This window comes from Galeopterus variegatus, unplaced genomic scaffold (genome assembly GCF_000696425.1).
Source record: "Galeopterus variegatus unplaced genomic scaffold, G_variegatus-3.0.2 Scaffold16266, whole genome shotgun sequence".
NCBI lineage: Eukaryota > Metazoa > Chordata > Mammalia > Dermoptera > Cynocephalidae > Galeopterus > Galeopterus variegatus.
Genome location: NW_007742377.1, coordinates 4,631 through 15,946, shown reverse-complemented (window position 1 = coordinate 15,946; position 11,316 = coordinate 4,631). Strand labels below are relative to the sequence as shown.

Sequence of the window (11,316 nt, the reverse complement as noted above, 5' to 3'; positions counted from 1 at the left end):
GCCCCAGCACAGATGCTTCACAAGACCTGACCTATCCTCACCTGCCCTGTGTACCTCACACTGCTTCTACCCCAGGCCTTAGTTTGTTCCTGAGGAGTTTGGGGACCCCCACCCTTCAGGTTCATGCCAAGCTGGATGGGCAAGCCCTAATTTGGCAGTCTCTGGGTATAGCCCTCTGGCTTTCCTCGACAGGCTTCCCCCTCACTCTGAGCACACAGTCACTGCCCCCCAGTGAACACCTACACAGCCAGGTGGACACCTGTCCACACAGGTGCACATCTGCTCGCCCATTTGGAACCTGCTTAGTAGGTGAATGTTTTCTTTCTGGCCTTCCTTGCAGTTCCTGGCTTCCAGCCTCCTCCCCCTCCCCTGCTCAGTGCTCTGTGCTTCCACGCTCGTGTGACTGTGGACAAGGTCTCTGCGAGGCGGCCAGTACAGGGGGCACTGCCACCAGTCCTGAGACTGTGCTGATAGCTGAACCTGAGACCCACCATGTTACATGGAGATACCTTTTTCTTTAATAAGTTTTTGTTTCCATCTTCCAAGGTGTGCGATGAGTTTTCATCAGTTCATGTCATAGATGGGATCCTAAAAATGTGACTAGTGGCTTAATCACAATTTAAATTCAGCATAAAGGAACTGTTCATAGTACTTTTTGAATAAAAGAATATTGCTCCCACCTTCCCTTAGGAGTAATCAGAACTTCAAGGTATATGAAATGCTAAAATTCACGTGCCCATGGGTTTTGACTTTCCTACGGCATTTCCTTAAAACTGCATCTTTGGGTGTAATTTTTCAGATAGCTGCTCATGAGAGTATTCCTAAATCCTCCCAGGCAGCCGCCGGTGTGTTCAGCCTTGACTGTAGCGTCCCCACACGTGAGCTCTGTGGGGGCGGGGCCTGTCATACTCTCTGCGGCTCTCCCTGGGACTTGGCCGCAGCGGACCATGGTGCTGGGACATGTGGGTGGACACACAAGCAGATGCGGCCCCTCGCCTTGTCTGCGCTGAATTCAGCATGCTCCACAGACCGACCCCCATGCCACACCTTCAGTGAGAACACGGCTGAGCACCCGGTCTGCAGGGCGGAAAGCACGCCAGCACCAGGGGCCCGCTGTCACTGTCAAGCTCCCTCCCAGCTCCCACTTCCCATGTTCCTGTGAGCTGCTGCCACACCCACTCACAGCCTCACATCCGAACAGCACACGGGGCTTCTGGAATGATCTCTGAAGGCCAAAGCATGCTTTAATTTGTTTCTTCCCTTTCACATGCCACTTCCACCCTCCTCCCTGAGAAATCTGGAGGATTTTATAGGCACGTAGCAGATCATCCTTGTCGTAAAATGAAAAGGCGGTGCTGGTCAGGGCTGACTCTGGTGCAGCTCTACAAGGGCGTGTTTCCAAAGATCAGCAGACTAGAGAGGTCCAAGTCAGCTGGACTAAGTCCCCAGGGTTTCCAGAATAAATTAGCATAAACCAGGCAGCTGCCAACAGCAGAAACTTCCCTCTCCCAGCTCTGGAGGCAGAAGTCTGAGGTCAAGGAGTGGCAGGGCCGTGCTCCCTCCAGAGGCTCCAGGGGAGGATCCTTCCTGCCTCTCCCAGCTCCTGGTGGCTCCAGGCGTCCCAGGGCTTGAGGCCGCATCACTCCAGTCTCTGCCTCCATCTTCATGTGGCTTCTCCTCTGTGTCCATCTCTTCTAAGGACACTTGTCATTGGATTTAGGGTATAACCTAACCCAGGATGATCTCATCTTGAGATCCTTAATTTCTTGTAAAGATTCTATTTCCAAATAAGGCACCGTTTTCAGGTACCAGGGATCATGATGGGCACATACCTTTTTGCGGGGACACACCTTTTTGCGGGGACACCATTCAACTCATAACACCATCCAGTCATTTGTCATGGGGCTGACTTTGAGGCAGGATGAACTGGGGTGTGGGCAAAGAGACTTTATTTCCCCATCTTCTGGGCATACTGTGGACTGAATTTTGTTCCCCAAATTTGCTGGGTCGAAATCTTAACCCCCAGGACCTCAAATATGACTGTTTGGAGACAGGGTCTTTAAATAGATGATTAAGTTAACATGAGATCACTAGGGTGGGGCCCATTCCAATCTCACTGGTGTCCCTATAAGAAGAGGAAATGACACAGATACACACAGAGGGACAACCACGTGAGGACACAGGGAGAAGACGGGGTCTACAAGCCAAGGAGAGAGGCCTCAGGAGGAACCAGCCCTGCCACTCCTTGATCTCAGACTTCAACCTCAGGACTGGAGAGATGAACGTCTGCTGTCCCAGTACCCAGGCGGTGTTGCCTGGACTGGAAGCCCCCAGCCGAGGCTCCACTTCTCACGATCACCTCCTGTCAGTCAGGTTTTACGTGAGGTGCTTCTGTGTTCACAGTCGCGGTCAGGGTGGGCGCATTTGCACCGGAGCATAAGCTGTGAACATGCGTTTGCTGCGCTCTTCGCAAACCTGTCTCAGAGCCCTGGTTGGCTTTTCACTCTGTGGCTTTGACTTGGGGCTCAACCCTCCAGGACTGGAATGTCATTGAGCGCCTGGGGAGCCTGTAAGGGGGCATCAGGTCCCCTGCCCAGTCCCAGGCCTCCTCTCCACTTCAGACCCAACCCCGCCAAGGCTCTGCCCCACAGGGTGTGACATGGACTGAGGCCACCAGGCAGGCTGCTCACGAGCCCGTTTCTTCCTTTGCAGCCATTTCTACGAGGATGGTCGACAGGATATTCTCGGGAGCTGTGACCAGGTATGCACAGCCCAGCCTCCACCCAGCACCCCCTCCTTTGACTCCAGCAGTTCACTTCCAAGAGGCCAGATCTCTCTCATTTCCTCCCTAATGTGAGCTGCTGGTGTTCTGACAGGACTGTCACACAAGGTCACGAGAAGGGGGGACACACCTGTCACTCAAGGTTCCATGTAAGGGGCAGTGCACGTGTGTCATGCAGTCCTAAGGGGAACACGCATCTATCACACAAGGTTCTCAATAAGGAGTGATACTCAAGATCCTAATATAGGGGACACACACGTCATTGTCAGGTGAGGTCTTAAGTAAGGGTGGGTGCACAGCCCAGGCCCCAGGTTGGTGTCCTCCTCAGGCACTGGCATTTGAGCGAGCCCCGGAGGAGGAGTGTCTGAGGCCTTGGGGACTGTGGCAGTGACTGGTTGGCTGCTCCAGACGTCCCTGGAGAACGGTGGAGCCTCTGCCCTGGCCCTTGCAGGAGCAACCAAGTGGGGAGGGACTGTGGGTGCCCATGCCCGAGCATGTTGGAAGGGACCCCACTGCTCCATGCTTTTCTCCCCAACATGCATCTGTGTCTGCATGCTGCGCCTGAATCCAGAGGCAGAAAAGTACAGAAGGCAGGCAAGATTAGCTACGCGGACTTTGTCTGGTTTTTGATCTCTGAAGAGGACAAAAAAACCCCAACCAGGTAGATGTTCAGGGACTCCTCGTAGGAGTTGGAAGCGTGTGCTCAGCAGTCACCCCATGTGTGCATTGCCTGCCCAACGGTCAGTCCCAGGCAGGGTTGGCCTGGTGGGGGTGACCTGGGTGGGGTCCACCTGGGGAAGGGTGTCTTTGGCGGTCTGGCTGACAGGTCCGCCGCGGTCTCAGCATAGAGTACTGGTTCCGCTGCATGGACCTGGACGGGGACGGGGCGTTGTCCATGTTCGAGCTGGAGTATTTCTACGAGGAACAGTGCCGCAGGCTGGATAGCATGGCCATCGAGGCCCTGCCCTTTGAGGACTGCCTCTGCCAGATGCTGGACCTGGTCAAGCCCCAGAATGAAGGTAACACCCCTGCAAGGGGACGTCACGGGGGAGGAGGTGTCTGTGGTGAGGGGACATCCAGTGTGAGGGAATACTTGGGAGGACCTCCCTGGGTGAGGGGTCACCTGAGGGGACATCCCACCGTGAGCAGGCATTCAGGTGAGGAGACATCTCAAGTGAGTGTACCTCCCCTTGTAAGGGACCGTCGTTCCAGGCCTGGTCATCCAGTCTGTGTTGACGCGTCTTTGGCGGTCTGGCTGACAGGTCCGCCGCGGTCTCAGCATAGAGTACTGGTTCCGCTGCATGGACCTGGACGGGGACGGGGCGTTGTCCATGTTCGAGCTGGAGTATTTCTACGAGGAACAGTGCCGCAGGCTGGATAGCATGGCCATCGAGGCCCTGCCCTTTGAGGACTGCCTCTGCCAGATGCTGGACCTGGTCAAGCCCCAGAATGAAGGTAACACCCCTGCAAGGGGACGTCACGGGGGAGGAGGTGTCTGTGGTGAGGGGACATCCAGTGTGAGGGAATGCTCGGGAGGACTTCCCTGGGTGAGGGGTCACCTGAGGGGACATCCCACCGTGAGCAGGCATTTGGGTGAGGAGACATCTCAAGTGAGTGTACCTCCCCTTGTGAGGGACTGTGGTTCCAGGCCTGGTCATCCAGTCTGTGTTGACGCAGTCTGTGGCATGTCCCAGCCTCAACCCCTACTCCTCCCCAAACTCCCTTGAAGGTCAAAGGGTCTGTAGGGAACTTTCTGTCAGCTGCTGCCTCCATCCGTTTTGTGCTCAGTGTTTTGGAATCCAGGTCTGGGGATGTTTAACTTTAGAAATCGTTCTGAGGCAGCGGGCACAGGCCACCTGCAGCCGGTTCTTCCTAACCCTGATTTTCTACTCGTGTTTAATGACCCCTTGAGGAGCTCGGGTCCTGGAGCAGATCCCTGTCATCTCAGATCCAGGGACGCTCCCTGGTGGCCTGCATCTCCCTGTTCTGTCTCTGCACCCCGTCATCCACCCTGCCGCACAGGACCCCACAGCTCTCCTCTGTGCCTGTGGCCTTCCACACTTCAGGCCATGCCCAGAACCACCTCGTATGTCTGTTCCTCACGTCAGAGTGTGTCAGAACACAGTGCTGTGCTGCCTCCTCGAGGGCAGTTTATCACACGTGCCAGCACACACAGTACAGACCTCTGCACACGCAGCCAGGCTCATTTTGTCTTTGAAATGCTCCGTCTTCCACAGGGAAGATCACGCTCCATGACCTGAAGCAGTGTAAGTTCGCCAACGTCTTCTTTGACACGTTCTTCAACATTGAGAAGTACCTTGACCACAAGCAGAAAGAGCAGGTCTCACTGTTCAGGGTGAGTGTGGCAGGGCACACGGGCTCACCGCTGCCACCTGTGCCACGCCTGCAACACATGTGCTTCCTCCAGGAGAGCGAGAGCGACGGCCCCGAGCTGTCAGACTGGGAGAAGTACGCTGCCGAGGAGTACGACATCCTGGTGGCCGAGAAGGCTGCGGGCGAGCCGTGGGACGAGGGGTGAGTGTGGGACGTGGGAGCACAGGGCAATGAGGTGGTCAGGATGGGAGGCAGACAGCACGGTGTCCTGGCCTCGCCTGAGTGCACAACTCAGCCCCGTCCTGTAGCTCCTGCGTGGGATCTCGTAACCCTGGCTGCAAGTTGGTTGTTTTTATTTTTTAAATTTATCTATTGAGTCAAAATTGATTATACATATTTTGGGGGTTGAACATTGCTGTATTGATCAAATCAGCATTACTAGCATATATATTGTTACAAATCGTTATTCTTTATGCCCCTTTTCCAATCTCTCCCCATCCCCCATTCCCTCCCCCCTCTACCCTAGATTTCTTTTCTCCTGGTTACTCTTAATTTGTTGCCTAGATGATCAGGTCCCCCAAAATTATCATAGAGCAGATGCTTGTCAGTCTGGAATAGGCTTTGTGGAGAGAGACATCCTCTTTGTCTCTGCTGGTGACTCCAGTGGCTGGCGGACCATCTGCGTGGGGATTGTAAATTTAAAATAAGCTTGTCTACTACAAACCATTCTGCTGAAAGCTTGAATGAGATGCTGATGACTGAATACATGTGGGCCGCTCCACAGACACGCGTGTTTCTTTTACTTAGGTCTCCTCTGGATCCATCTGTCATCGTCATGTAGCTTTCCCTGTACAGACCTCACACTCATGAGGGGTCCTCAGCAAGTTCACGGAAGTGTTCGTTTATCTTTGGAGTTCCATTTTCCACAGACTCGTTGAACTAACTTCGTATTTCATGAGAGTTCTGTTTGAATAGTTCATAATTTTGGGCATTGTAAAAGGTACTTTTTAAATTCCCATTTCCAGTTGTTTGGGCTGTAGAAATATGGTTTATTTGCACTTATCGATCTTGTGTTTGTCTGCACCTTTATTAAATGCATTTATTAGCTCCAGTAGTTTTTAGTAGGTTTTGGGGGGTTTTCTACATGGACAGTCACATTGAGTGGGCTGGTTTTATTTCTTCCTTTCTGCTCTCTGCATTTTATTTTTCTTGCCTGTTGCACCACCCAGAACCTCCAGTGCGACGTGGAGGAGGAGGGATGGGGACAGCCTTGTTCCCGGCCTCAGGTGGAAAGCAGCTGTGAGGGTTCCTGCAAACGTCCTTTCAGCTTGGGGACCTCCCCTTCTGTCCCAGTTTGAGACTTTGTCATGAAGGGATGCTGAATTCTGTCAGATGCATTTGCTGAAATAGTTTCTTTCTGCAGCCTGATGCCACACGGAATTACAGCGAGTGGTTTTTGACAGTTGAACCCTTCCCAGGATAAACCTGCGCGGTTGTGACGTCTTTCTCGTAGGTTAGTGGATTACACTGGCCAAGCTCACCTGTGGTCTGTTCTCGGGCTACTGTTGGCTTTAGTGTCGGGGCTGCCGGCCTCGTACAGGAACAGACAGGCTTGCGCTTCCTGCAGGGTTCGTGTGGCGGACGTGTTATTTCTTCCCTGAGTGTTTGGCAGAATTCACCAGTGATACCACCGGGGCCAGGAGTTTTCCTTGATGGATGGGTTTTCATTCTTATTTACCATCTTTATTAACTGTGCGTTTCAAGCATACATTTGCGTCCAGGAGGCCTCCCCCACAGTGGGATAACACGTGCCTCCGTCACCCTGAAGGTCTCCTTCCCTACTCCCCGCAGACCTGTAGGTGAGCTGGCATTTTCTACTTGCACTTATCGATCTTGTGTTTGTCTGCACCTTTATTAAATGCATTTATTAGCTCCAGTAGCTTTTAGTAGGTTTTGGGGGGTTTTCTACATGGACAGTCACATTGAGTAGGCTGGTTTTATTTCTTCCTTTCTGCTGTCTGCATTTTATTTTTCTTCCCTGTTGCACCACCCAGAACCTCCAGTGCGACGTGGAGGAGGAGGGATGGGGACAGCCTTGTTCCCGGCCTCAGGTGGAAAGCAGCTGTGAGGGTTCCTGCAAACGTCCTTTCAGCTTGGGGACCTCCCCTTCTGTCCCAGTTTGAGACTTTGTCATGAAGGGATGCTGAATTCTGTCAGATGCATTTGCTGAAATAGTTTCTTTCTGCAGCCTGATGCCACACGGAATTACAGCGAGTGGTTTTTGACAGTTGAACCCTTCCCAGGATAAACCTGCGCGGTTGTGACGTCTTTCTCGTAGGTTAGTGGATTACACTGGCCAAGCTCACCTGTGGTCTGTTCTCGGGCTACTGTTGGCTTTAGTGTCGGGGCTGCCGGCCTCGTACAGGAACAGACGGGCTTGCGCTTCCTGCAGGGTTCGCGTGGCAGACGTGTTATTTCTTCCCTGAGTGTTTGGCAGAATTCACCAGTGATACCACCGGGGCCAGGAGTTTTCCTTGATGGATGGGTTTTCATTCTTATTTACCATCTTTATTAACTGTGCGTTTCAAGCATACATTTGCGTCCAGGAGGCCTCCCCCACAGTGGGATAACACGTGCCTCCATCACCCTGAAGGTCTCCTTCCCTACTCCCCGCAGACCTGTAGGTGAGCTGGCATTTTCTAGAATCTTAGACACCCGTTTGGAATTTGTCCTCTGGGACTGGAGGTCTTTCTGTGAGAAGTTCAGACCCTGGGCTAGGTTATCCCTTCCTTCTTGAGTGGTTTGTGTCTTCTGTTCATCTAAGTGTGTTATTGGCCATGGTAGTCCCGGATTTTAGGGTTAATATCTACAGAATCCACACCAATCACCACCTCCCGTGGTCCTCATATTGATTTATCTTTTATCTGTTTCTGCATTGGTATGGCCGGGAGGGTATCAATTCTAGATCTTGTCACAGCACCAGCAGTGCCATCCCTCTGCTCTGCTGTTGGGTTTCCTGTCCTGTCGGTGTCTGTGTGACCTTCCTTTCGGCCGCTCACCTTCTCCAGTTTCTTTGGGGAGAGGCTGAGGTCACTGCTTGGAGACATTTCTCCTGAGCGGGCACCAAGTGCTCTGTGCTAGTCAGCACCGTGGGTGACCTTGTGTTTTCACTTGTGTTCAGCTCAGGATACCTTCCAGTTACCCTCTGATTGCTCAGACGCACAGGTGTCCCAGAGGCACGTTTTAACCCCGCCCCATGCACACACACTGGGCACGCGGCCTTCCTGGGCTGTCTGTCCCCTGATGGCTGTGCCTGTCCCCACTCTGCCTCTTAGGTCCCCACTCCCTGCACCTTTCCTGTCTCCTTCACCCTGCTGCACCTTGTAGAGCAGCTGTAGCCACCAGACCTGCCCTGTTGTATCGACCCCCACCTCGTGGCCATGCCCACCCCAAGTTCTTCTCCACCGCATGTCTCTCCCCTCCTGACGAGGCCCCTTGTCCCCTGCCCAGCCACCGTGTCCCCCTGCCTATGGTGATGATTGGCTTTGAGTCCAAAGCGTGCAGTTCATGGTCACCATGCCCTGGTCACCGTGTGGCTGCCCTGCCCAAGTTCACTTCTGCTCCTTCACGGTACGGCTCGAGCCCACTGGGGAAGCCGGGCACTGGGCAGGGCAGGAGCCCTGGAGGAGGGCTTTGGAGGGTTGGCATCTTCACTAGTTTCCGAGAGACGTCAGGACATTTCCAGTGTAGAGACGCAGGAAGTACTTGTCATCACCCATAATAGAAAGGAGGTGTTACCGTCCCTTCAGGGTGAGGATTCTGTTCAAACTGTCATGGCATCACCTGGGCAGCCTGCATTTATGTCTTGAAAGACTTGGTCTAAACCAAGTTGAGTCTTACTTTTTATGAACAGCATCTTCACTGTCACATGGGCTCTCACCGTCTGATTGGCCACGTGTGGACAGACCAGTCCAGTTTTAAAACAGGCCACACACACTTACAGTTTGGAGGTTTGCTCTGAAAGAAGCACCATCATTAAGCTTTGCAGGACAGAGTCACCCAGTCGCCACCACTGCAGAGAGATGCTGAGTGTACAGTTGTGCCGACCCTGGGGTAGCACCCCATCCCATGTGACCCCAAGGGTGGGCTCCTTCTGCTGGTGATCCTCAGGGAGGCTGCCCCACCACTGAGCGTCCACACAGGTGGCTTCACAGTGGCACAGTGCATCAATGCATCTCAAGGAAGACTGGTGCCATCCCGTGGGGGGCATGAACATACATATCCAACTCAGGAAAGGGCCCCACGCTGTGAGTGCATCCAGGGGCCCTTCCCTGTCCTGCCTGCTGTCCCCTCATCACGCCTCTCCTTGCAGATTCGACACAGAGCTCAGCCCCGTGGACCAGAAGCTGAGCACATTGCGGTCCCCACTGTTGCAGAGGCCCTTCTTCGAGGCACCATCCCCCCTGGGTGCTGTAGACCTGTACGAGTATGCCTGTAGGGACGAGGACCTGCAGACTTTGTGATGCACCCAGGGATCGTGTGCAGTGGCCCATGCTACACACCAGGGTGATCCGCTGAGATGCGCCAGTTTTGGTGTAAAAAACAAAACCGTTTAATAATTGAGCTGTCTTTTGTGGAAGATGAAGTGCATTTGTACGAAATGATAAATTTTTATTTATTCACACAACGCTAGTCACAGATGTCATTGATGGAGCAGATTGATTCCTACCTGACCTTGAGGGGCCGATGCTGGCTCAAGAACTCTGCCGTCTGGCACGTCAGCCCCAGGGTCCCTTGTAAATTGGGACAGGCTCCTGTGCTAACACACTGGGCCCTACCCACACTTCAGCTTTTGGAGTGGAGGTGTTGACTTACCCATCCTGGCCGGCAGGTCACCCCAGGATCTGGCTGCTCTGGAGAGGGCCACAGTGATGTCCTCTGCCACATGCTTGCTCCTCGGCACTAGGTGCACACCACACTCTCCTGGGGTCGTCACGAACATTCCACGAGCACTGGACGGGCCCAGCTGGCCACACCCGCATCTCCCACGTGCAGGGCATGGGCAGGGAACCCTGCAGCACCTTCACTGGGATGTTTTTACATAAATGTACAGAAGTATGTAAAGGTAACCTTCATTTGCTGTGTATAGCAGCTTACGAATGTTGTATGTGATCACGTTTGTATTTTCAAATAAAGAATAAGGATTTTCAGTCAGGAGCACAGCTCTTTCAGCCACAGCCCAGGGACACAAACATGACATGCCACGTGGACTCGGGTCCGTTTACGAGGCCGTCAACATTTCACAAACAGTAACAGCAGATGGTGATGCTGCCTGGGGACACAGCAGCAGTGTTACCTGCACAGAGACACCACCATGCTGTGTTGGGGGAGGCCTGGATGTAGAAGGCCAGCTAAGCGTTTCACAGGCATCAGGACGCAGCCCAGGTCCAGCACGCTCGTAGCGGGCCCTCCTCCCCTGGCGCTCCCAGCCACGGGGGTCCACGTCCCCAGAAGCCAAGGCTCGCAGAAAGTGGGGCTGTGGCGGGAAGGGGTGGGGCGGCAGCGTCCCGGGGATGGAGGGGATGGTGCTCACATGGTTTTGCCCCAAGATGAGCTTTAATGGCCTGGACATTCCCACAGGGACATGCCCCAGACAGCTCTGACTCTATCCATGCCTGCTCCCCAGGCCCCACCTGGAGTGCGCGGCAGGTGAAGCCATCACGATGACAACCACGGGGGTGGAGTTTGTCCCTCCTCGAACAAGAAAACAAGACACTCCCAACCCAAGGCATCCCCACATGACAGGAGGCCCCCATGGCCAGCATAGCAGGAACACGCATCACAACTTGGGGTGCGTGGACCCCAGGCCACCCTCCTGTGAGGCCACTGTGCCCCTCTACCTGTGCTTGGCTCCACAGGCATGCAGGGCAGGGCAGGGCCGGGGTTCCCTCCAGAGCAGCCTGTGTGGAGGCAGCCGGTTCCACCCAGCCATGGAACTGCTGGCCGTGGAAACAGGACGGGGCCGTGAATGACACAGACTCCCAACTTGTCCCTGTGGGGTGTGGGCTCCTCAGAACCCTGGAGGAAGAGACAGGGATAGGTGCCCAGAACGGAGACACGTGGACACACACACATGGGATGGACAGACACAGGAGGCACCTTCCACAGGATGGGCTGGGCACCCTCGCACATTCCCAGTC

General features: G+C 54.1%; 1 protein-coding gene across 1 annotated transcript in view; it reads left to right on the top strand.

Annotated features, from left to right (window-relative positions):
- LOC103582444 (serine/threonine-protein phosphatase 2A regulatory subunit B'' subunit beta-like) overlaps positions 1-10,326 on the top strand; it is a gene marked incomplete at its 5' end in the record, with an annotated part of 14,884 nt that extends 4,558 nt beyond the window's left edge. Inside the window, 7 exons of the mRNA XM_008564039.1 lie at positions 2,652-2,761; positions 3,354-3,443; positions 3,626-3,801; positions 5,020-5,138; positions 5,211-5,317; positions 5,924-6,629; positions 9,489-10,326. Coding sequence (XP_008562261.1) covers positions 2,652-2,761; positions 3,354-3,443; positions 3,626-3,801; positions 5,020-5,138; positions 5,211-5,317; positions 5,924-5,957 — 636 coding nt within the window. The remainder of the gene's footprint in view (positions 1-2,651; positions 2,762-3,353; positions 3,444-3,625; positions 3,802-5,019; positions 5,139-5,210; positions 5,318-5,923; positions 6,630-9,488) is intronic.
- Between the last annotated feature and the right edge of the window lie 990 nt (positions 10,327-11,316).